The 23,861-nt window shown below is 45.8% G+C and overlaps 2 protein-coding genes and 2 long non-coding RNA genes across 5 annotated transcripts; 1 reads left to right on the top strand and 3 right to left on the bottom strand.

The window, feature by feature from the left end:
* The first annotated feature begins 5,928 nt into the window (after positions 1 to 5,928).
* LOC127327299 (protein SPEAR3) lies at positions 5,929 to 8,965 on the top strand. The gene is made up of 5 exons (XM_051354081.2): positions 5,929 to 6,336; positions 6,494 to 6,598; positions 7,730 to 7,800; positions 7,907 to 8,003; positions 8,335 to 8,965. Exons 1-5 carry the CDS (start codon positions 6,100 to 6,102, stop codon positions 8,449 to 8,451), a joined length of 627 nt encoding a protein of 208 aa, XP_051210041.1. The 5' UTR covers positions 5,929 to 6,099; the 3' UTR covers positions 8,452 to 8,965.
* A 3,442-nt stretch (positions 8,966 to 12,407) lies between these two features.
* On the bottom strand, positions 12,408 to 12,908 carry LOC127327289 (uncharacterized). The gene is made up of 3 exons (XR_011751187.1): positions 12,867 to 12,908; positions 12,682 to 12,780; positions 12,408 to 12,588 (listed from the first exon to the last, which is right to left on the bottom strand). It is a non-coding gene; the product is annotated as an uncharacterized lncRNA (long non-coding RNA).
* Positions 12,909 to 12,975: 67 nt separating this feature from the next.
* LOC139834963 (uncharacterized) lies at positions 12,976 to 13,509 on the bottom strand. The gene is made up of 2 exons (XM_071824898.1): positions 13,311 to 13,509; positions 12,976 to 13,227 (listed from the first exon to the last, which is right to left on the bottom strand). The coding sequence occupies exons 1-2, from the start codon at positions 13,380 to 13,382 to the stop codon at positions 12,976 to 12,978; spliced, it is 324 nt and encodes a 107-aa protein (XP_071680999.1). The 5' UTR covers positions 13,383 to 13,509.
* A 396-nt stretch (positions 13,510 to 13,905) lies between these two features.
* On the bottom strand, positions 13,906 to 19,294 carry LOC139835393 (uncharacterized). 2 transcript variants are annotated; one of them, XR_011751186.1, is made up of 3 exons: positions 19,184 to 19,294; positions 14,170 to 14,655; positions 13,906 to 14,075 (listed from the first exon to the last, which is right to left on the bottom strand). It is a non-coding gene; the product is annotated as an uncharacterized lncRNA (long non-coding RNA). The 2 variants fall into 2 exon arrangements; XR_011751185.1 differs by lacking the exon at positions 19,184 to 19,294 and adding an exon at positions 14,955 to 15,089.
* Between the last annotated feature and the right edge of the window lie 4,567 nt (positions 19,295 to 23,861).

Below are 23,861 nucleotides of genomic sequence, written 5' to 3'. Positions count from 1 at the left end.
AGAATTTATTGCTTTATGAGTTAACTCTTATGCAAGACTTTTTGATGCTTGTCTTGAAAGTACTATTCATGAAAAGTTTTGCTATATGTTATCTATTTGTTAGCAAACTATAGATCGTTGCCTTGAGTCACTTCATTCATCTCATATACTTTACAATAGTATGATTAAGATTATGTTGGTAGCATGTCACTTCAGAAATTATTCTTTTTATCGTTTACCTACTCGAGGGCGAGTAGGAACTAAGCTTGGGGATGCTTGATACGTCTCCAACGTATCTATAATTTCTGATGTTCCATGCTAGTTTTATGATAATACCTACATGTTTTGCTCACACTGTATAATGATTTTATGCATTTTCCCGGACTAACCTATTAACAAGATGCCGAAGTGTCAGTTCCTGTTTTCTGCTGTTTTTGGTTCCAGAAAAGCTGTTCGGGCAATATTCTCGGAATTCGACGAAACAAAAGCCAAACCTCCTATTTCACCGAGACGGACCCAGAACACCGAAGGAGAGACGGAGAAGTGCCAGGGGGGCCCACACCACACTGGGGCGCGGCCTAGGAGGGGGGCGCGCCGCCCTATGGGGTGGGCCCCCCAGGCACACCCTTGCGCCGCCTCTTCGCCTATAAAATCCCTCGCGACCTAAAAACCCGATACCAATTGACGAAACTCCAAAAAGACTCCAGGGCGCCGCCGCCATCGCGAAACTCCGTTTCGGGGGACAGAAGTCTCTGTTCCGGCACGCCGCCGGGACGGGGAAGTGCCCCCGGAAGTCATCTCCATCAACGCCACCGCCTCCATCATGCTCCGTGAGTAGTTCCCCCATGGACTACGGGTTCTAGTTGTAGCTAGTTGGTACTCTCTCTCCCATGTACTTCAACACAATGATCTCATGAGCTGCCTTACATGATTGAGATCCATCTGATGTAATCGGTGTTGTGTTTGTTGGGATCCGATGAATTGTTAAATTATGATCAGTCTATCTATATAAGTTTGTGAAGTTATTGTTGCTGCAATCTTGTTGTGTTTAATGCTTGTCACTAGTGCACGAGTGACATGATCTTAGATTTAAGCTCTATAATTATTGCTTAGATTGTATCTACAAGTTGTTTGCACATGTCTATGTCCGGAACCCGAGGCCCCGTGAGTGACAAAGAATCGGGATAACTGGAGGGGAAGGCGTAGGTATGAGGATCACATGTTTTCACCAAGTGTTAATGCTTTGCTCCGGTGCTCTATTAAAAGGAGTACCTTAATTGCCAGTAGATTCCCTTGAGGCCCGGCTGCCACCGGCTGGTAGGACAAAAGATGTTATGCAAGTTTCTCATTGCGAGCACGTATGACTATATATGGAAAACATGCCTACATGATTAATAATCTTGATGTTCTGTCTTAATGCTATTTCAATCCTATCAATTGCCCAACTGTAATTTGTTCACCCAACACTTGTCACTTGTTATTTGAGAGTTACCACTAGTGTAGATAGCTGGGAACCCCGGTCCATCTCTTATCATCATATACTCGTTCTATATGTCATTGGAAGTAGTATCAACTATTTTCTGGTGTCATTGCCTCTGTGTTACTATTACTGCTGTTGTGTTACTGTTACTATTGCTCTCATATTACTGCTGCTTTCACATCACCCATGTTACTAGTGCTTTTCCAGGTGCAGCTAAATTGACAACTCAGTTGTTACAGCTTACAAGTATTCTTTACCTCCCCTTGTGTCGAATCAATAAATTTGGGTTTTACTTCCCTCGAAGACTGGTGCGATCCCCTATACTTGTGGGTTATCAACAGCTGGCAGCAGCAAAGGAGGCGCGACGGCGCCCTCCTCATCCCGAAGCCGGAGGTGAAGGAGGAGCCGGAGGAAGCGTCGCAGGCGGCGCTGCTGGCGGAGTACGAGCGGCAGCAGCGGCTCATCGGCAGCAGCGACGACCCCGAGGACTGCCCAGGCTTCGGGCGACGTTCTTGGCGTCCTTGAACGATAAGGACGCCTGGAGGGGCGACGTCGACATGGCGATCGCCATGTCCATCCGCGACTCCGGCAAACCGCTCGTGGACCTCACCGACGACGGCGAGGCAGGACCAATCGGCTTGGTGAAGGACGAGCCCGTCGACGAGCGCATCAAGCAGGAGGTCGTCACCGACGAGATGTACAACTTCCAGCAGTACTACGACGCCTCCGGCCGCCGCAAGTACTTCTAGATTAGGTTTAGTTTAAATTTAGTCAAATTTCGTTCGAATCTATGTAAATTTGGACGAATCTAAATCGAATCTCGTTAAGTTCAAAATATCCGAAATTTTGTTTGGGGGACGCGACTGGGGAGCGATGTCCCCCAAACGCGGCACGAACGAAACACGTCCCCCAAACGCTCAATCCGGCGCGGTTTGGGGACGCGGCTGGAGATGCTCTAAATTGCTTTTATTAAACTAAAAAAATATACCATTTAACAATTAGCGAGATCGATGCACTGGAGACACTTTATTAATCAGATGAGGATATACGTGGCTGCGTGCGTCCGATCGAGGAGGATACGATCCTCCCCACCTAAACTGTGATCCACCCACGGTGCCCCGGCCATGTCTCTGAGCTGAGCTGAGCTAGCTGCTGCTCGAGTCTCAGTGTCTCATCCATACACCAGCGAAGCGTCTGATCCCCAAGATCACCAACAAGATTTCGCAGAGACTGACCTGGCCCTTGTCTCATTTCCTAGTAGTCTTTTAAAGCCATCAAGGTGTCACACTTCAATGACAAAGATCTCCACGATCATATGTACGAGCAAATCAAGGTACCCTGGGAAACAAATTTAAAACTATAAAAGAAAACTCCGTACATATATATGTCACACGCTTGGGAAGCACAATTCATTTGAGATCGCCACTGATAAAGGGCTTGATTATTCGCTGCATTTCATTGGCTAAGGTTACTAGTATTTTTGTTTATATTCTATAGACGAATTTTCCTAGCTTTTCCATTGTGGTGGGGACGGCGTGGGATATATAGATTGACTTTTCACCAAATTTCTTACATGTCATGCATTTTAGTTTGTGTATGATAAAATTATACTATTGCAAAGTTTAGTCTTGCATTGCAAATGGAGGAGCCAACATAAAAGGGATCATCCATCTTATTCTCATCTTGTAGCATTTGAACGAGGGACAATAACGCCCGTGCTCGCTCGCCTCACCCACCATGCCCTGCGGCCGTGTTGTGTGATCTAAGTCTAGCCAAGCCAAGCTAAGCTCAAACACATGCAGAGTTTGAGTTTGACGAAGGGCTAGGTAACCCTAGCAGTAGCATGTCTACGACAAACTATGTAACCGTGTAGCCTATTGTGCATATGATGGTCATTGTTACTTAAGTAGGATGTGATGGAAGAGATTCCAACAAGCAAGCGCAAAATGGTACAAAACATGTAGTATAACTCGAAAATTCGCAAATAAAAATTAGATAGGTCCTGCTGAAGTTAATGGAGCTGGAATGGTATATATATAGAGAGAGAACAAAAACATTTTGTGCAGTGGTATATATTGAGTAAGCCATGGCGGTGGGATGCGGGTCGGGCAACGCTCGATGGCGGCCGGCAGAGCGCGGGTGACCTCACACACGACAGATCAGGCGCCCTAGGCGGCATCGCCATGATTGGCAGAGGTCACCGGCCCCCAAAAGTCCCTTTCTTCATAGGCATTCTTCTCCGACCGGTGGTGCTTCCCGCCGTCCCCGTGGATTGGGATTTTCTCCGGAGTTGGTGCCGGCGGAGGTCTAATTGACATGTCAGCGAATGCGGGGTGGCCTCCTCCTTTGGTCGGAGGTGGTTGGCTTGGTCGCTCTAACGCACAAGCTGCGGGATGGTGTCTTTGTGTGGCAGATCCGAGTGAACCCTAGGTTTTGCCTTTGGCTAGAGCCGGTGATGGTGACGTCTTGTGCGTTCTTGAATGCATCATTGGGCTGATGCTTACATCTCCTTCCCCTATCCTCCAGGGAAACCCCAGATCCTTTGATGATGGCGACGCTTCGATTTCATTCCCTCCCTGGGGCATCAATCTTGGAGGTGTGGATCGCCGCAAGGGACCGGTGGAGGGTTTCTTGGAGGAAGGGTGTTGTTTCTAGCACATCGACGATGGCGAGTATCGGCGGCATGGCGCAACGGTGTCTTGAAGGCTGTCGCATGATGTTCGACATGTGTAGGGCGGGGGTGATGTGTGGCAGACCACATGCATCGGTCGATTCAGAGGCTGAGGCATAGTCACCTTTTCAAAATAAACAATTGAGTAAAGCATGCATTTATCAGTGATAAAGAAATTGGGCTACCTAGCTAGTGTCGTCAATATTGACGCCCATGTTTTGCTGCTTTCTAGAGGGTGTTGCCCTGGTGATCCGATTGTTGATGCCACATGGAGTTTCACTCTCTTTCTTTAAATAATTTTTCGTATTAGTTTTTGGAAAAGTCAAACCGCGCCAACTTTGATCATGATTTCGACAAAACCATCAACCTATACAACACTAAATAGGTATCATTAGATTCATCATGAAACATGATTTCATATATACTTCATTTAGTTAGTATTACAGAGGTTGATTTTTCTACAAACTTGTTCAAGATTAGTGTAGTTAAAACATATTTTATATTATTTTTTAATATTGTAACGGTTGATAGTTTTTTCTCCTATACTTGATCAAAGTTTCCGTAGTTTTAACTTTCTAAAATACTATTTTTCTTAAATGGGAGCTCAAAGCTCCAATCTATGCATCAAAATGATGCAGACGGCATTTATTTTATTGCATAGTTCAAGTAGTATTAATAGTTTACAGATCAAGGATCACATAAAGTGGCGGCAAAGATCCGCCATCTAAACATAGAGTAAACATCCACCAACTAAATTACGATATTTCTCCAACTCCTTAATGGAAGTAATAGACTTATTAACTTGTACCGGAGATTCCCCAAAGAAATATCTAATCTAGCTGCTCTGGACTCTATTTCAAGATCAGGGGGATATATCAGTAAAAGAAAGTTCAAAATACTAATACAAATTGTAAATAGGATTAGACAGAGTATTTTCTATTGGTGGTTTATTTGTGTTCAGAGATTCTATAAGAGTAGCAAGCTAGCAGGTCATCAAAGATTATTTTTCCCTAGTATGGCAAAAAAAAAATCCGTTTGTATGCCATTTTCGGTGGGAGCCTTGGGCAGTACGGGCACATGAATGAGATATTGTTGTATATATGTATCATATGATGCCGAGGTCGAGGATGATCAAATAGAAGAAATTCGAAAAAACAGTTCTGAACTTGGGTGTAGATGCTCCTAATTGAATAAAAAAATCAAAAAATAGTAAACAAATTCAAAAAAATCTGACATTTTTGGACAATGAACATAAACGAGTGTCCTAACTGCACACCAAAAATCTCCGAAAAAATACATACATATTGATCTATGCAAAAAGAAAAAATGTGGTTTTGTTTGAAACATTTAGATTTGTTTCTTACATCACTCCAATTTGTATTTTTGTTTTTGCACAAACCACTACATATGTCGTTTTCCGGATTTTTTTTTGTCTGCAGATAGAACACTTGTTCATGTTTGTTGTTCAGAAATTTCAGATTTTGTGATTTTTTTGGCTATTGTTTTCAAATTTGTTATTAAACCAGGAGCATCTACACCCGGGTTCAGAAATGCCTTGTCCGAAGAAACTGGACTACTTAGTAGCATTTAGGGTATTGTCCATGATCTTGACACTTTACCTTTTCTTTCGTTATTTGGGTCACATGGTACTGATCTCATTGCTTAAACTAAAGAAGGCCATGCCATCATATATAGCTATCCCAACATAAAAAATGAAATCAAATTTTCTTTTAGGCAGCCTGGATTCCCCATTTAATAAGAGGGATTGATACTGAGCGTGCAAGGCGATCTCTCCCTTTCACTTTAAGAGGCCGGCCTCTCAACATCTCCCAGCTTCTACTTTTCTCTACCCCTTCCATTTTCTTGTACTGCCCCCATTTTTTGGTCATCTTCTAGCTAGCTAGCTAGGTCTTGTCTGTTGGTAGCTACCTGGGTATAATCCACGAGTGCAAGCAACTTTGGGGACATCATGGAGTGGGGCAGGGGGAGGTCGACACCATCCTCGTCGGGGTCAAGGAGAGGCAAGAGAGGCACCAGCGGCGGCAGCTCCGTCGACAAGCCGAGGCAGCCGCAGCGAGGCCTTGGCGTCGCCCAGCTGGAGAAGATCAGGCTGCAGAGTGAAATGGCCGAGTACCTGCACCACCCACCACTTGCCGGACAGCCACCTCCATCCTCGATCCATGGAGCCGGTAGCTTCAACCTGCAGGTGATTATTGATCGCATGTTCATGCATATCTGACCTGTGGCAGATCCTTAATTACTTTTGTGGTGTTAATTGGTTGATCTGATCTTGTTAAGACCTATACTTAATTATTGGGTGCTTGGTTTCTGATTTGATGTGCTTATGGAATTTGATTAAGCAGGAAGATGCATGGTCGTCAAACTCACTGTCGCCGCCAAAATCCTCCTCCTTTCATGCTAACAACATCAACGTTCCATCGGCCTACGCCATCCATCCAAATCTTGCGGTATATGCACTTTTACTGAACTGGAAATTAATTCCTCACCAAAGTGTATTCGGTGTAGTACTACTATTTTACCAAAACATAAGATGTATTATATTTACCAAAACGTTTACCCAATTGATGTTATCTCCTTTGTAGTTTGGTTACATTTTTATTTTCCGCAGGGATGTATCTAGGTCAATTTAGAAATATCTCAACATTAAAGATGCATGCATGTTCGCTCATTTGTGATACTTTAGGTGATTAAACACGATTACAAGTCAGTTTGGTCATATACATATCTTCAAGTTTAAACTTTGAGCGTGAATCTCTATACAAATATGTTGCTTCTGTTAAAAATAATTATACATTACGAAAGTACATATTTCATAATGAATCTAGTAACATCAACTAATTAATGTTATCAGTGTTGGTAAATATTTTGGTATGGAATCATAACAAAACTAAGAATGTTTGAGTAGCTGAAATCACAAAACAAGTTAATAGGTGATGCTACGAACGTCCAAATTTTATCCATCCCGATCCACAAAAAACTTATGGTACTTACATACATTATTGTTTGCTTGAACGTAAGTTGAATTTTAGCCGCCAAGTGTATCCGTTAAGTGATATACATGCTAATTTATGTGGATTCATATTAACCAAAATTTTGCCTGGTTAATTGTTTTTAGAGTGGTTATTTTCTCTATCTTTTGCTAGGTCAATTTAAAGATTTGCATGATCATTCAAATTTGATAATTTAGTTGAGAAGAAATAATTGAGTAACAAATAATGAGTACCCTACAATATCAGAGAAAGTTGGACACAGAATACATCTTAATTATTGACTTCTAGTTTTGTTTCCAACGCTTAAATTTCCCCCACGTAGGTACTTTTCTAGTAGTAATGCGTATAAAAAAGCATTTTATATATTGTGATACTCTATTCTGTATTATTTTGGGGGATAGTTGAAAGGATGAGTGATCATATATATAGCCAAGTGTGAAGCCGCAGAGAAGAACAAGAGTATCATTGCAACCAAAGATCAGATTTTATTCTCTCCCATGCATGTGCACGTGATTGCCCTATTATCTTGCTGCATGCATATCTTATGCCCAGTGTAGTGCGACCTAACCTGTTATGTAACATACTTAGATGGCCTATAATGGAGGGAGAGCAGGAGACGTGAGATACGGCGAATCACCACCAACTACTCCCATAATCAGGTACTTTTTTTAATCAGCATGAGGTTAAGGATGTACTACGATCTAAATAAACAGCAAATAATGTGTCGGACAGAATTAACGCTATTGTTCATCCAACATTCATCAGATCGTCGCCGAATTACCATGGATCAGCTATCTATGGAGTAGTACCACATTACTCTCATCCGACTAGCGACGCCACGTTGCCTCTCTTTGAGCCTGAGGTATTTATACCGTTGTGGATCTGTCGTCCATTTGCACATGTTGAAGCTTGACTGATCCACTAGATTCTTACATTTGAAATGATTATTGGATTTGTTCTGAAAAGAAAGATTGTTTTGTTCTCTCAACCTTTGCATGAAGATAACGATTTATTACCATGGTTTGAATACCTGTTGGCTTTTATGATTTTTAACTTGCTGCCAAATATGGTGGTACAATTTTCTAATCTCCTTAAGTATGATCTGAGTGCCATCTCTTTCTTACAAAGTAAATGGACATGCTGGATTTCGTTGTTATACAATCAACTTTTATTGAGCTGGCCTTCTTCCACAGGTCTCCATTGGCTTCAAGGGACTGCATGACCTAAATCACTCGCTGACGGTAGACCAATGGTCGGAGAGTATGAACTCAGATGATCCACAAGATGTGGACCTTGAGCTCAAGCTATGATCCTAGTTAATTAAATTAAACACGTCCAGGATCCCTATCTTCATTGCTGGTACATGAACTTAAGAGCTTGCCGGGTGCTTAATTAGTTTGTGTAATGCATGCATATATTTGAGTGATTGATTTGGTGATGCCGGCTAGCTAGTTAATTTGTACAAATGTATATGCATCACGTTCCAAAAAAAGAGTTTGCACGAACGGCCATTCATTTCAAGATTAATGTTTCTAATGCAGAATCAGAGAGAGCTGCTGGTCTAACTAGGCTAAGTTGGTCTAACTAGGCTAAGCTGGTCTAGTAGGTATAGAGCTCCCATTGCCATTTGCACCTAGCTATTGTTGTAATATGATAATGATGACAAGGAATATATATCTTGGTGGAGTACGTGTGCATCCATATAATTAATTTGCCATCTCTACATGCATGCAGCTGGGAAGCTTGCTAGCTTATATGGGTCTAACACGTGCTCTCGGAGGACTTCGAATGTACGTGTAGTATAGTATCTTCTGATATACATGCATGCACCCCTATATATACACACACAAAATATAGCATCCATGGATGATGATGTCGCTGGAGGCGGGCTTTGCTGCCAAGGTGGCAAGGTTGGCAACAGCGCGTACAGCTGCTTTGTTATGCATGCATGTTTTTGGAAGTTAGATTTGTTTCTAATTAAGCTTCTGAATGATCATAATGGGATATGTTTGTGCCCTTTATATGTTTAGATACATGAAAATTTAGACAAAGTTGAGAAATCGTTTTGTGGACGGAGGGAATATGAATTCTTGAAACAATATGATAGTTGTGTGCATCATGTGATTGTTGAATCCAAAAGAATGAATCCCTTCATGATTTGAAAATAATTCAATGGAACATGCGTACATAGATATATGTTCAGACATGCCTAGTCATATTCTTATGAGCTATGGCATTTTGGAACACCGATGCAACCACAAGTGATCTAATTGTCTTATAAAAATCCATGTTGCATGCCCAATATTGATTTTTAGTTTGAGAAACATGGAGTGTAATGCAGATGTGCATACACACATGAACCATCATATGTATAGAGTCTCACAACATTTAGTGAAGATGGGTGTCATGGAGTTCCAAGATTGATGAAATATTGATAATTTTCGACAAAAAAAACATAGGATTCGTTCATTGTGGGGTCATGCATGTCCAATCTGTAATTTAACATTTAAAAAAACTTCCTCCATTCACTATTATGAGATGTTTTAGATACTTTAATGTAAACTAACTACAACCAAAATGAGCAATGTACATACTAAAGTGCATCTAGATACATGCATTTTTTTAAAAAACCTAAAACATCTTATAATAGTAAACGGATGGAGTACTTTTTGTTGTGTGTCATACAAAAAAACCTATGTACATTAACATTATCGTTCTTTAAACTACTAGGTGTGGATGCATATTCTAGTATCAAAGAAAACATGGAGTTTTATTTCAATGTTGTTCGAACTCTCAACGTGTTTGACAACAAGTGGGAAGAAGAATGGGAGTTCACGGGAGGGAGTTGTGTAGAGATTGAAACAGAGATGTTGCATCTTTGTCTTACTCACATGTTTAGTATCGAATGGCATTATGCTGGGAACTTTAGAGGCATGTTTATTTGTTATGTTGGTGAGCTACAATCCATGAGTGAATAGTTGGAGATGATAACACATGTTATGATGAAGATCCCATGCTATTGCAACTAGTTGCATGTAACTCATATTCTCTCTCTCCTCTTTTTTGCATGTTCTAGTTTTCCAAAAGTATGAAACAATTCCTATATATTTGCAAATTCATTATCATGTGTACTTGCAAAAGATCATATAAAAGTATGGCCATTTGTAATGTAGAAAAAAAAAAGATGAGATTTGAGTAAATAGTGTTTGAGATAATAGCATGTGCATGTATGATTATTTGTTGTTGTATAGGGCATAAAATTTGAGATTTGCATCTGCATGTTATATTTTATGACTTACACACATGAATCGTTTCATGATTTCTGAGAACTCACAATATAAAAAATATAGGATAGATAATATAAGATGCACGAGAAACTAGTTGCGACAATACTTTATGTGGTCAAGATGTTCTCTTTAAATCAATTCATCTCAATTCTCACACACCTCCGGCGGTAACAAAATTTCACACCCAATTCCTCTTAAAATGCCATTCCCTTTTACCAAACATATGACATTATATCGATCACCAATGTAAATTTTACATCTCTATCTCTAATTACAAGCATTGAAATGTGATGTTCTTAAGATGAGGTATACTCCTAGTGAGGTTGTTTTATTATAGATAAATTATAGTACCTCCCTTCGAGAAAAAAGTAAGACATACATTTACCCAAAAGTCAAAGCACACTAAATTTGATCAAATATATATAAAAATATCAACATCTATAATACAAAAAAACTAAACTAAATAAGGGAGGAGAGAGAGCTACCTTTTCATCTAACACGGCAATCTCGAGAAATAAACCAACGGTGATAGAAACATCAACACCTATACGTGTAAGTACAAAATCCATTCTCGTGACTGTATGGAATATTGATTTGTTTTGTAGATGTTCATGTTTTTTTTCTATTAAGCTCGTCAGAAATAGGAAAGGTTAACTTTTGTTAAATGTTTACGTCTTATTTTTTGGACAAAAGGAGTACGATGGTACGTATTAATTCTGGTGTCTAATATTATCCCATTGCGGCCGGATGGATGCATCAGGATATCGTACATCCTTATTCCATGCACTCCCTTTAACCCTTTTCCCTGACATGATCATTGCTAGCTCGATCCGTGATAGTAGAATATCACTGTCTGATGATACGCGGCAGTACACCGCACTACAGGAATGTTACTCTACGCCGACGGCCGGCTGCCCTCGGCGTAGCCACGCCTTGCCCTCGGCGTAGGCTACGCCGACGGCAGCCCTCGGCGTGTCGCCTCGGCGTCTGGGTCCCTCGGCATAGGTAGGTGGGCCGTCGGCGTAGAGCTAACCCTCGGCGTCCTGGCTTTATGCCGACGGTGAAGAAGCCCCTCGGCGTTGACGCCGTCGGCGTAGCGTGGCGGCGCGCCGTCGACGTTAACGGAGCGGCCAGAGACACCGACGGCCCAACCCCTCGGCGTAGAGAGACGGGAGAGGCGACGTGGCGCACGGAGGCGCACCCTAGCCAGAGGCTATGCCGAGGGCAACCCCCTCGGCGTATGCATGCCCCATGCAGCGCCACCGTGGACACGCGGCAGCACCTGGCGCGTCGGGCTATGCCGAGGGCAACCCCCTCGGCATAGACCTGACCATATGGCCCTATGTCAGGGTCTATGCCGACGGCATTACCCTCGGCATAGCGCCTGCCATTTTTTTTTTTTTGCTGTTTCAGTTCCAGTTCTGTTGCAATCCAGTTCCAGTTCATATAATCGACCAAATTCACATAAATATCATATAATCGACCAAATTCATCCAAAATCGACCAAATTCATCCAAAATCAACCAAATGTACCATAATTCATCCAAAATCACCATAATTCACATAAATAGCATGAAATCCACATAGTAGCATACATGGTGCATGTAGTAGCATACAAGAGGAGAGTGCCATGTCATCCAATACATAGTAGTAGCTAGCAAATGATGGCAAGCAAGAAGCCCGGTGCTGACTAGCGGAGGAAGGACCCGGGCGGGGTGTGTCCGCCCACATCGTTGGCGAAACGAGGAGCCCGGGGTTTCGCTCCGGTAGAAGCTGCAGAAGAACCACCTGGAGAAGGACCGGTAGCACGCCCAGGAGAAGTCGACGGAGAGGCACCGGGAGTAGTCCTGTGAGTAGTCGACGGAGAGACACCAGCAGAACGCCCAGGAGACCGACCACCTTCATGAACCGGTGTGACCTCGCGCCCACCCGGCGATGCCTGGTTCCCGGACCATCCCGTTCACTACGTGTTCCCTACATGTTAGCAACTTGCGAGGCAAAGGAAAGTGGTAACTACCGGTTTGGCAAAGAACTTACCTCCGGTGTGGATCCGTAGTAAGTCGCAGCGAAAGCTGCCCTCGATGGCATGATAGGCATGTCCCCCGCCACGGTAACTCGATCCGGTGGCGGTGTACCAGTAGACATAGAGATCATCATTTCCTGCAAGATAGGTTACAAGTTAGGCTTTGCAGAAATAAAGCATCAAACTGAGACTTGTCATCTACTTGCGCGAGAAGGAAGATTCAGACTTACTGATAAATACGTCATATAGGCCGTATTCTGCCTATTCCACTGGGCAACGGCCTGCTGATACGCTTCATTGCAGGCTTCGAAGGCCGCCTCGAAGTCAGGCTACAATTTCAGAAACAATGAATCTCGTAAACACTTAGCCATGTAGGAAGGAAAACCGGAAAGAGGATGAAAATGAGGAAACTTACATCGTAGGCGGGTGGACGAGCAGGCCGTGGACGAGGCTGGGGCTGTCGGCGGTGAGGGTATGCTTGAGGCGCGTGTAGCTCGTGGAGTGGGTAGGCTTGACCGCCTTATTCATCCAAGGGAAACGGCCATGCGGACGCCCGTGCCCCGACAGACCAACGACTCCTCGTCGACCGGAATGCTCAAGGGGTCATCCACCTCGGGGTGACGAGACTTGACCATGTCGCAGTAGTCCTCCTTGGCGGCCTTGGCATTGCCGTAGTACTGTGGCTGAGGCAATGCGGGATTGGGCTTCTGCTTCGTCCGCATCATGTCATATATCTGGGCATCATGAAGCACCACCCCAGGTGGTGCCTCGGCCACCTGCATCGCGAAAGAAAAGTTAAGCGTACCACAAATGAGACATGGCGGGAAATGAATGAAGGTCGTTCCATGTATATACATACCTTTTTCCCCTTGAAGCGGGTGTAGTCGCGGTTTCCCGCGCAGTGTGTGCCACCGGTGCCTCGGTTCTCCATGTTACGCCTCGACACGGCTGCAAACTCCTCGTCCTGCCTGAGCCACCTCGCCCTAATCAGCTCCTCCCATGCCTCCCTATGCTGCTCGGCCCACTCCGGACAAACCTGAAAACGCAATAGTCAGCTCAAGATAATTCAATGAAAACTTAGCAGCAATGTAGAATCTCATTGACATTTTACTCACCGACATCTACTCCTCAATGGTCATTGCCCATTCCTCCGTAGGCTCGTTACCAACAAAGTACTCCTTCTTGACCCTCTTACCCGTGGTAGCCCACAAGGCCCAAGAGCTCGTGAAATTTTGGTTGTACCACTGTTGCGGTGTCAACCTCTCGCAAGCGCCACGCAAAGTGAGACGCGCCTGCGTGTCATGCTCCGGGTCCACACGATAGAAGCACTTCAATCATGCATAAATCAGTTGTGAAAGTCATGAGTTAGCACATTAGGGTCATCAACTATGAACGGTGCTCGAGAAATATATGCCTTACCCGGAACTTGGTGGTCACAGCCTCAGCAACTGTCGCGAAGCCTACGGCAGGGGCATCCTCATAGTCCGCCCAAGTAGTGGCTAGCTTCGTCGGGCCACCGGGGACCGTGCTAAGGGGAGTGTATCTGCCGGGCCAGAACTTCTTAATCAGAGCCCCAAGCAAGCTGTTAGGCATGCGGGGGGGCTTGGCATCCCATGTCCAGTTGCTGCAAATAAATCACACATTAGTACACATGCCAAATTGTTTATTATGCCCAAGATGAAAATACATGTTCGAAATTTCTGAAGTAGTACACTTACTCATCGCTCGAAGGAATGATAAGGGCCTTGTCATCATGGGTCTTCGGCTCCTTCCTCGCATCGGGGACTCCAGCTTCTCCACGAAGCTTCAAGGGCTTCGGCGCACCCCCATCCTCCATCACCTCCAACTCAGCCCTAGAGTCCGACTCGTGTGTAGACTCCGTCTCCATCTCCACCTCCCCACTAGACGGACCCTCTAGGTACAACTCAGGAGCCACGTCGCCAGAAGCGGAGGGTGGCTCGTCAAAGTCCATGTGTACCCCGCCGCCACCTCGTCCTCCACCTCGTCCTCCTCGTCCTCGTCCTCGACCTCCACCTCGTCCTCCTCGTCCTCGTCCTCCATCGGTACCATCGGCGTAACGCGGATTTTGCACCGGGGCTCGATCACTCCGTCTAGTGGGTCTAGGAATATTCCTCTTCACCTGCGCCAGCGTCTTAAGCAAGCTCTCGGAGTCTGCCTTGCCGCTGCTCATATTGTCCAGTCACCTGCATTGAGAAGAATAAAACAGTTAAGCACAAAGACATATTATATGAAGATACTAAGAATAAAAGGCACAATGCAATTAAGAAGCATGTTGACATAATAAAATGAAGATACTAACAATAAAAGGCACAATGCAATTAAGAAGCATGTTGACATAATAAAATGAAGATACTAAGAATAAAAGGCACAATGCAATTAAGAAGCATGTTGACATAATAAAATGAAGATACTAACAATAAAAGGCACAATGCAATTAAGAAGCATGTTGACATAATAAATACTAAGAATAAAAGACCCTCACCAGCCATCATCGCTCTCATGCTCACTCTCATACTCCATCTCTTTCTCTTTCTCTTTCTCTGGCCCACTATCACTATCACTATCTTGTGAGTACAAAGTTGAAGGGTCGACGGGTGGAGGCTCATCATAATTGTCATTCGCCTCAACTAACTTCACGAGCATAGAAAGGTCCATTAGATCCACCACCGACTCACCACGAAGTTTCTGCATCGTTCCCGAGGTCCTCTTGAACAAACGGTTCTAAAATATATTCCCGAAGTCCTGTTCCTCTTGATAGAAAATCCCCTCGTATGTCACGGGGTCAATGTTGTTGTAATCATCCTCAGAGGGAATCGGTAGGTTACCATGTGGCGATACCTGGAAGACGACTTCCCAACCCTTGAGTTCCGCTTTCTGGCATGGGTAGGGCAAATAATAAACTTGCTTGGCTTGGTGAGCCACAATAAAGACATCGGCTCCGCTATAGGTGGTTGAAGGCTTAACTTCAACTAACCCAATGGACTTATCACTTCTCTGTCCACCTATTGGGTCGAACCAATGACACTTGAACACGACGATATTGAGTTGCACGTTCGTACGATTGAATGTCAACTCGTATACACTTTGTAACCTTCCGTAGTAATCAAAGTTGTTGGCTCCTTTGGTGAAGACCCCAGTATTTATCGTTTTGGGATTCGCCCGCCCTTTCCGGTGCGTCTCTCGTGTGGAAGCGAAACCCATTCACATCATACTTCTCATACTTGGTCACCTCACGGCTACAACCTTGGGAAACACATTTCAACTCATCTATCATATCAACGTTTCTCTCACGGCCCTACAAGAACATTTCAAATTTGTTGTGTGCATTAGTTACGTGTAATAAGAGGGACAAGTCACGTGTTGCAATGTAAGAGGAAAGGTTAGAAATTACTTTTTCCATGAACCATGTCACAAAGTTTTTATTAATTCCGGGAGCACCGTCTTTCAGTAGAGTGTCCATCTCCGAGGTTTCTGGCAATTCATCATACGGCCACATTTCATCCGTGAATTCGCTGAAAGGAGAAAATAAGCATTAGACCGAGACGAGGTTACTAGCTGCAAAGTAATTTGTTCACCATTTTACCTTACGAATGGGATCACTTCCTCCATGTTCATAAGCACATATAGCATTATACAATCCTTCTCTTCGTTCTCCAATTTATATTTTGTTCCTTTACCAGCCTTGCCACCGGGGAATTGGAATAGTTTTAGCTTGGGGTCATTCTCGGGCACGTCGACATTGTAACGAGTGACCGGGTTATGCTGAGTGGGAACATCATCGGGATAGTACGTTGTCGCGGCATCTCTGCCATCTCCCGAAGGCATATTGCCTCAGCTATGCATGCTTCAATCTTGGCCTTGTTTCAGTTATCTTTCGAATATACTTAAACTCTCTCTCAATACAGAATCGCCAACGAAATCGCACCGGACCACCCAAGAGTGCCTCGTTGGCGAGGTGCACAATGAGATGTGCCATCGGAGTAAAGAAGCCTGGCGGAAATATCATCTCCAAATTGCATAGCAACTCCGGCACTGTATGTTGTAGCTTTGCAATAACCTCGGGACATATCTGCTTAGCACAGAGCGTGCGGAAGAAATGGCTCAACTGCGCAAGCACTCGCGCACTTTCTCGGGGATATACCTCGCAGCATCACCGGCATGAGCCGCTGAATCCATATATGATAGTCGTGACTCTTGAGCCCGGTGACTTTTCCCGTCGAAAGATTAACTCCCTTACTCATATTCGAGCAATAACCATCCGGGAACATCACGACGTATTTGAGCCACGCGAATGCCTCCTTCTTTTGGATGGAATCAAGGCAGAAGTTGGCATGCGGCTTGAACCAATTCTTTTGACGGCCAATAGGACGCTTCATGTGTAATTTTTCCCTATCACAGAGGATCTCAATATCGACTCTAGCCTTGACATTATCCTTTGACTTCCCGGGAATGTTCAGGCATGTGTGAAAGACGGACTCCGCGACATTCTTTACAGTGTGCATCACATCGATGTTATGGGGAAGTTCGAGGTCCTTGTAATACTCGAGCTTCGTTAAAGCCGCCTCGTGAGTCCAGTTGTGCGTTACACCATATCCCTCAAATTGATGGCCGTTGGCGTCGCTGCCGCACGAGAGCACGTAGCTCGGCTTCAACAAGTGTACCATCAAACTTCGGCACATCTTTTTTTTCATGCACAACTTTGCCCTTCTTGAAGTTCTTTTTGTCTTCTCTAAACGGATGCCTCCTTTTGAGGAACTGTCGATTCGTGTCAAACGCAACATACTTGCGACCCTTCTGTAGCCAAAGGAACTCAAGCCGATGCCTGCACACTGGGCATGGCCACTTACCAGCTGTACACCATCCACATGTTAGGGCGTACCCGGGCATGTCATGCATGGTATACTGCAACCAAACTCTCATGCAGAAGTTTGTCTTCGATGCTCGGTCGTACGTCAATGTCCCGTGGTGCCAAGAGTGGTTCAAATCTTCCACAATCGGCTGCATGTAGACACTCAAATTCTTCCACGGGTAATGAGGGCCTGGAATGATCAGCGACGTAAACATGGTCTTCCTCGTCATTAGGACTCCGGGAGGGAGATTGAGCGGAATAACAAACACGGGACAGCAAATGTAATTGGCTGTGGACATACCATATGGATTGAAGCCATCTGTTGCTATCGCAATTCTGACATTCCGAGCCTCGGCTGCCTTAAGGCGGTGTTTTGTATCGAAGTTCTTCCATGCCGTACCATCGGATGGATGTCCCATCTTCAACTTCTTGTTTTCGTCCACGAATCTCTTCCCATACTTGTGCCACGTCATCTGTTTGGCTGTCTCCTCGTGCATGTAAAGCCGCTGGATTCTTTTTATGAATGGGAGATATCGAAGAATCGACTTTGCGGTGCTTGACTGCCTCACCTGACCATCCTTTCCCGTTACCTCTTCATACCTAGACTGCTTACAGATGGGACAGTACTTGTCCTCCGCATACTGTCTCCAAAATAGAACGCAGCCTTTCGGACAACAGTCTATCCTTTGATAATCCATGTTGAGGTCCTTCATAATTCTCCTCGTCGCGTGCAGGCTTTGAGGCAGACAATGATCTTTGGGCAACATGTTACCAGTTGTTTTCAGACTTGCTTCAAAGCCCTCACGGGTGGTGTTGTACCGGGTCTTGTCGGCTAGACATTGGGAGATGGCATCGAGCTGAGAAATCGCGGCGCCCTCGTACAGAGGCCTCTTAGCCGCGGCAATCATATCATAGAAGGCCTTCGCGGTTGGCTCTGGTTCCTCCGGTTCTGGCGGCGCCTCCGGTTCTGGCGGCGCCTCCGGTTCTGGCGGCGAATCCGGGACATCGGCATGGACGAGATCATCTAGAAAGTCTCTAACTCCATCGTACGCATTGCCATTGAGCCGCTGCCGCATCACCTCACCTCTGTCACGTTCGCGCTCATCAAAGTCGATTTCCGTGACGTACCCATGCATATACCCATATTGCAGAAGGTGTCTATACATTTCATCCTTCCCACGACGTTGACGCTTCACGCAGCGAACACAGGGGCAAAGTGCCCGAACCAGCCCCTTTGTACCACGCGCTAACTCATTCACTAGAAAATGGGTCTTCCTTGTCCACTCATCTGTTTTCTCAGTCGCACTAACACGCTCATTGTACATCCATCCATTATCAGCCATCCTCTGCTTTATTGGGAGCCAAACCACAGACATAGCATTTATATCAAATAGGAAATTAAATGCATCATATTTTTATTTATTTTACCGGGCGAAACGCATGCATCAACCTACATCTCTACTAGGTGGGCTCCTAGCAGCCGCCGGATCCGTAGTTGGCTACGTTCTCCATGCTCTACCTCGGTCCAAGTCAGAATTTCGGCAAGCACCTCCTCGCTGCTCTCCCGATACACGTCTCGGCAAAAAGCCGAGAGGATGTGCATCCGGAGAACAACGGGAGGCGCCGCCGAAATCCTGACTCGGACCGGAGTAGAACATGGAAAACGTAGACAACTACGCATCCGCCGACTGTCTCAGAATGCCGCATAGCGTTACGGTTCAAAATATGCGGACCACTAATGCATATTTATCCGCGTAACGCTCGCGGACGGGAAGTGACACCTAGGTTACGCAACTGGACTTGGAAAATGAATCTAGTGACATAAGAAAATGCGGGGAAGGGGAGGCGATGTTTTAGCTCACCCTCGGCGGACGGAGAGAATCACGGACACGGCGACAAGGAGGTCACGACGGGGCGGTCACGACGGGCCGGTCACGACGGGGCGGTCACGAGGTCGGCGGTCACGACGGCACCTATTTCCATTCAATAAAAAACAAATTATTTCACATTTCACATTTTCTATTTGTATTTCTATTTCACATTTTCTATTTCACATTTTCACATTTTCCATTTGTATTTCTATTTCACATTTTCTATTTCACACTTTCACATTTGCTATTTCACATTTTCACATTTTCACATTTTCTATTTTCACATTTCACAAATTATTTCACATTTCACATTATCTATTACTATTAGTAAATAGCATAGAATCATAGATGGAATTGCATCATTGTACAAAAAAACTTACGTAAAAAACTTACGAGAGAAGAGATGAGGCAGGGCCTGCGGGTCGAGGCAGTGGGCTTCTATCGCGCGTGGCGGCAGCGACGGGGAGGCAGGGGGCGGCGGCGGCGCGAGCAGGCGGCCGGCGGCGCGAGCAGGAGGTAGCAGGGGCGGCCGGCAGCACGAGCAGGCGGCGGAAGCTAGCAGGCGACTGGGGAAGCTAGCACGGGGCGGCGGGGAAGCTAGCAGGCGGCGGGGGAAGCTTGCAGGGGCGGTCGGCGAGCGCCAAAGCAGCGGCGGCGTGAGCAGGGGGCGACTGGGAAGCTAGCAGCGGCGGCGCGCGACTCGGGCTCGGCGCGGAAGGAAATGGGGAAAAGGGGTGCGGCTCGGGCGCGTGGTCCGGCTCGACCCGACCTTGTCCGTTCCCCAAACCCTAACCCTATGCCGAGGGCCAGGGCTATGCCGACGGCAGCCCCTCGGCATAGACCCATTTTTTTTCAATTTATTTTCTATTTAAATTTTATTAATGTCAATTATATTTATAAAATATATTAATATAGGTCCATGCTAAGTTGTTTTAATCTTCTACATTCCCAAGCTATGCGCATAAAAAAAATACCATCTTAACTTAATATTTTCTCCCATAGACGAAACCCTAATCCGGTAGCCCCGCAGATCTACCCCTTTGACCGAACTCCGATGACAGCTGACCCATTGACTATTCTATTCCTTTGTGTTGTGTTAGGTCATCGGACCATGTAGTACCAATAATTACCCTATCTTACATCACTATTCCTCCCAGACGAAACCCTAATCCGGAGCCCCGCAGATCTACCCCTTTGATCGGCCTCCGATAACAGCTTGAACCATGGACTTTTTCTTACTTTGTGTTGTGTTAGGTCATCGGAACATGTGGACACACACAAGTTTTGGGTCCATTCCCTAGATCCGATGCTCGATTTCCGACGAAACCCTAGTTCTGTTGACCGCGCGGTCTACCCTTTGATCGCATCCCATCGGGGGTCCCCCGGTGGGCATATGCCTCCATTTGAGCTTGGTTAGGTCATAGGTACATGTGGAAACAAGGATCATCACATATGATCTCAAGTTTCTCTCCGGTTCACCTCCGAGGGAGTTCCCCCCTATACATGCATAATCTGCCTAAGTGTAGTAACCCCCTGTCCGAGAAGCCGGACACACCGGGGGTAGCCTTGAATATAGAACCATCTCAAATCACTTTTGTGCATTCCATGTGGACACACACAAGTTTTGGGGCCATTCTCTACATCTCGATGCTCGATTTCCGACGAAACCCTAGTTCGATGACCGCGCGGTCTACCCCTTTGACTGCATCCCATCGGGGGTCCCCCGGTGGGCATATGCCTCAATTTGAGCTTGGTTAGGTCATAGGTACATTTGGAAACAAGGATCATCACATATGATCTCAAGTTTCTCTCCGGTTCAACTCCGAGGGAGTTCCCCCCTATACATGCAGAATCTGCCTAAGTGTAGGAACCCCCTGTCCGAGAAGCCGGACACACCTGGGGGTAGCCTTGGATATAGAACCATCTCAAATCACTTTTGTGCATTCCATGTGGACACACACAAGTTTTGGGACCATTCCCTAGATCCGATGCTCGATTTCCGACGAAACCCTAGTTCTGTTGACCGCGCGGTCTACCCTTTGATCGCATCCCATCGGGGTCCCCGGTGGGCATATGCCTCCATTTGAGCTTGGTTAGGTCATAGGTACATTTGGAAACAAGGATCATCACATATGATCTCAAGTTTCTCTCCGGTTCAACTCCGAGGGAGTTCCCCCCTATACATGCAGAATCTGCCTCAGTGCAGCAACCCCCAGTCCGCGAAGCCTGACACTCCTGGGGGTCGCAGAGGATATAGAACCATCTCAAATCACTTTTGTGCATTCCATGTGGACACACACAAGTTTTGGGGCCATTCCCTAGATCATATGCTCGATTTCCGACGAAACCCTAGTTCTGTTGACCGCGCGGTCTACCCCTTTGACTGCATCCCATCGGGGGTCCCCCGGTGGGCATATGCCTCCATTTGAGCTTGGTTAGGTCATAGGTACATGTGGAAACAAGGATCATCACATATGATCTCAAGTTTCTCTCCTGTTCACCTCCGAGGAGTTCCCCCTATACATGCATAATCCGCCTAAGTGTAGGAACCCCCGTCCGAGAAGTCGGGACACACTGAGGGGTAGCCTTGGATATAGAACCATCTCAAATCACTTTTGTGCATTCCATGTGGACACACACAAGTTTTGGGGCCATTCCCTAGATCCGATGCTCGATTTCCGACGAAACCCTAGTTCTGTTGACCGCGCGGTCTACCCTTTGATCGCATCCCATCGGGGTCCCCGGTGGGAATATGCCTCAATTTGAGCTTGGTTAGGTCATAGGTACATGTGGAAACAAGGATCATCACATATGATCTCAAGTTTCTCTCCGGTTCAACTCCGAGGGAGTTCCCCCCTATACATGCAGACCGCCTAAGTGTAGGAACCCCCGTCCGAGAAGCCGGACACACCTGGGGGTAGCCTTGGATATAGAACCATCTCAAATCACTTTTGTGCATTCCATGTGGACACACACAAGTTTTGGGGCCATTCTCTACATCTGATGCTCGATTTCCGACGAAACCCTAGTTCTGATGACCGCGCGGTCTACCCCTTTGATCGCATCCCATCGGGGTCCCCGGTGGGCATATGCCTCAATTTGAGCTTGGTTAGGTCATAGGTACATTTGGAAACAAGGATCATCACATATGATCTCAAGTTTCTCTCCGGTTCAACTCCGAGGGAGTTCCCCCTATACATGCAGACCGCCTAAGTGTAGGAACCCCCGTCCGAGAAGCCGGACACACCTGGGGGGGGTAGCCTTGGATATAAAACCATCTCAAATCACTTTTGTGCATGCCATGTGGACACACACAAGTTTTGGGGCCATTCCCTACATCCGATGCTCGATTTCCGACGAAACCCTAGTTCTGTTGACCGCGCGGTCTACCCCTTTGACTGCATCCCATCGGGGGTCCCCCGGTGGGCATATGCCTCAATTTGAGCTTGGTTAGGTCATAGGTCCATTTGGAACCAAGGATCATCCCATAGGATCTCAAGTTTCTCTCCGGTTCAACTCCGAGGGAGTTCCCCCTATACATGCAGAATGCGCCTAAGTGTAGGAACCCCCGTCCGAGAAGCCGACACACCTGGGGGTAGCCTTGGATATAGAACCATCTCAAATCACTTTTGTGCATTCCATGTGGACACACACAAGTTTTGGGACCATTCCCTAGATCCGATGCTCGATTTCCGACGAAACCCTAGTTCTGTTGACCGCGCGGTCTACCCCTTTGACTGCATCCCATCGGGGGTCCCCCGGTGGGCATATGCCTCCATTTGAGCTTGGTTAGGTCATAGGTACATTTGGAAACAAGGATCATCACATATGATCTCAAGTTTCTCTCCGGTTCAACTCCGAGGGAGTTCCCCTATACATGCAGAATCCGCCTAAGTGTAGGAACCCCTGTCGAGAAGCCGGACACACCTTGGGGGTATCCTTGGCTTTAAAACCCTCCCCAATCACCTTTGGGCCTGGCCTGTGGGCACACACAAGTTTTCCAGCCATTCCGACGCTCCGGTGGTCTCAGAATTTGGAAAACCCTAGGGCGGGGACCCCACACATCTACCCCTATAGCTTTCTCCGTGCGAGGGTTTACCAGTGGACTTTTTTATTTATTTTGCTTTGTTTAGGACATATGTACATGGAAACCATAGGTTGGGCATACTTTACCATAAAATAGGCTCCGTTCGAGCCATGGCGGGGGTTTCCACATACAGATCCTGGATTTTACCAACTGGTAGCCCATTATGCGGAAATCGTCAACGCCGGGTACATCCAAGGTTAGCCAAACCTTACATCACACTTGTACATGTATGTTAGGGGCAGAAGCAAGTTTTCCAACAATTACGACGCTCCGGTGATCTGTTTCTTGGGAAACCCTAGGGCGGGACCCCTAGGGTTAGGGTTTTACCAAGTGATCTGTTAGGGTTATAGTTAGGGTTAGCAATGTATGTGGAAACCCTAGGGTTAGAGTTAGGGTTAGGGTTAGGGTTAGAGTTAGCAATGTATGTGGAAACCCTAGGGTTAGGGTTAGGGCTAGAGTTAGGGTTAGGGTTAGAGTTAGCAATGTATGTGGAAACCCTAGGGTTAGGGTTAGGGCTAGAGTTAGGGTTACGGTTAGGGTTAGAGTTAGGGTTAGAGTTAGGGTTACAGTTAGGGTTAGGGT

Source organism: Lolium perenne, chromosome 1 (assembly GCF_019359855.2).
Source record: "Lolium perenne isolate Kyuss_39 chromosome 1, Kyuss_2.0, whole genome shotgun sequence".
NCBI classification, from domain to species: Eukaryota; Viridiplantae; Streptophyta; class Magnoliopsida; order Poales; family Poaceae; genus Lolium; species Lolium perenne.
This window is presented reverse-complemented; position numbering and strand designations above follow the sequence as displayed.